This window comes from Echinops telfairi, unplaced genomic scaffold (genome assembly GCF_000313985.2).
Source record: "Echinops telfairi isolate 266 unplaced genomic scaffold, ASM31398v2 ScPeMD7_7420;HRSCAF=8458, whole genome shotgun sequence".
Taxonomy (NCBI): domain Eukaryota; kingdom Metazoa; phylum Chordata; class Mammalia; order Afrosoricida; family Tenrecidae; genus Echinops; species Echinops telfairi.
The window spans coordinates 44,230,484-44,232,682 of record NW_022111320.1 but is presented as its reverse complement, the minus strand read 5'-3'; the positions used below and the strand labels follow the sequence as shown (position 1 = coordinate 44,232,682).

General features: G+C 40.3%; 1 protein-coding gene across 1 annotated transcript in view; it reads right to left on the bottom strand.

The window, feature by feature from the left end:
• Positions 1-2,199, bottom strand: part of HACL1 (2-hydroxyacyl-CoA lyase 1) — a 55,252-nt gene that overhangs the window by 41,376 nt on the left and 11,677 nt on the right. Inside the window, exon 4 of the mRNA XM_004704009.2 lies at positions 1,890-1,970. Within this exon, the coding sequence (XP_004704066.1) occupies positions 1,890-1,970 (81 nt within the window). The remainder of the gene's footprint in view (positions 1-1,889; positions 1,971-2,199) is intronic.

Genomic DNA, 2,199 nt, shown 5'->3' with positions numbered 1-2,199 from the left:
AAGTGAATCTACATGGCAATAAGAGAAAAAGTAATATTCCAGAAATTAATCAAAATGAGTATGTACATTTAAATTAAAACAAACAAACAAAAGCATGGTTTGGGAAAATATGTGTTTCTCTCTCAACATTCTAAAATGAATTTTCTCCAGTTCAGTGAATGCAAGTATTACAATTTTATTTTTTATGTGCTGTCTCCCAGAATTTCTTTAATAGAAGTCTCTTGAAGAAGCATAATTAAATAACAAAATGATGCAATAAAAGAAATTTATGCTTACCCCAAAGCATTATACATCATTTATTCCAAGACAATTGAGAACAACAGATAAAATACAGTAGCCAATGATTTAGAAAATGGCCCTAAAGAAATATAAGTACCACAAATGTTCCAAATTTAAGGAAGCTAAAGAAACGTGACAATCACATGCAGTGAATGACTCATGACTAGATCTTGTACTAGAGAAAAATGAACATAAGGAATGTTACCAGGTAACATGAGAACATAAATGGCTGATTAGATCTACATAACTGCAGCAGTGTCAAATTTCCCTGAAGTCCCTAACGACTGTGGAGAGAACCTCTGTTTCTAGGAAAGACATACTGAAATGTTAAGGGGTAGAGCGCTCCTATTCTTAAATGGTTCGGAAGAAAGATTACATGTGGATATGATCTATGTAGGCGTCCAGAGAGCACAGTTGCTAAAAGCAACTGCGAGGACAGCAGTTCAAATCCACCAGTAGCTTCCAGGGAGAAAGCTGTGGCCATTGGCTCCGGACAAGATCAGCGCCTTGGAAACCGTATGAGGTTTCCTACTCTGTCCTGTCGGGTTACTAGGAGCCTGACTCGACTTGACAGCGGTGTGTCTGGTTGAGCTGATCTACCTACACGTCTACCTGCCTTATTATGTAGCCCTCTATCCAAAATGAACACAAGATAAAGCAAATGAGAAGAGACTGTAACAGGAAGTACAAGTGCACACGAAGTGCTCTTTGTGTTATGTGTTCTTATCCTTGCAGCTTGTTTGTAAGATTGAGATTCTTTCCAAATAAAACAAAAACAAACCAAAAAACCCCCACACATTGCCATCTAGTTGATGCCAACTCATATCAACCCCGAAGGACGGGGCAGAACTGCTCCTGTGACTGTCCGAGACTGCAATTCTTTACAGGAGTAGAAACCCCATCTGTCTTCCATGAAACAGCTGGTGATTTTGAACCACTTACCTTTGGGATCTCAACCCAACTGCCACTACGCCACCAGGGCTCCTCTATTTCCAAAGAACAACTTAAAAATATTTTTTCATATGTATTAAAGATTAATATACATATTCAAAATACCTAGAATTTTATTTTTTATTACGTATATACAATTACTTTATGAAGAAAAAGAATCAGCAATATTGTCCAAATATCATTTCATCTCCTTGAGCCTCAGGGCTTCACCTATAACATACAGGGCAGGGAAACCTCCGAGAGATCTTGGACTTGTACAGCCCACGATTCCAGAAACTTGACAAGTATGTCAGGCAAAAAGGCTGCTATCAACATTGATATCTTTCTTCCTAAGAACTTTGTTTCTCTGCACTTGGCCCCAGAAAACAGTGTTTGAATTATCTCCAAAAATCTGCATCCGTTAAGATGAAGCATGAAACCTGCTCAACAGGATGAGGACCTCTATGCTGTCGCCTGCACTAAGCCCCTCCCACTTCAGGCCAGGGCTTGCTCTACCTCTATGCTGTCGCCTGCACTAAGCCCCTCCCACTTCAGGCCAGGGCTTGCTCCACCTCTACGTTGTCGCCTGCACTAAGCCCCTCCCACTTCAGGCCAGGGGTTGCTCAGTCAGGTTAGCGACAGTTCTCAGAGAAGGCTTTAAAAAATGAGGATATGATTACCAGCAGTTCATGTTTGCGTTTGCCATGCCACCCAAGGCGTGGATGAGACCCGGGCCAGAAACCACCAGGCATGCCCCTGGCCTAGAAGCGAAACAGAAGGTAGGAGAAGCAGGTCAAATATAACAAGATTTGGAAACACAGATTCTTACAATTGGGAAATCTCAATTAGAACATTATTTCAAAAAAATTTTTTAAAAGACAAATATTATATATCACCTCCCTTAATAACTAAGATAACATCATCACATTGTGATTCACTTGCCTCTTCATACTTTGCACCTAGTATCCTGGAGCTAAATCCAATTGACTG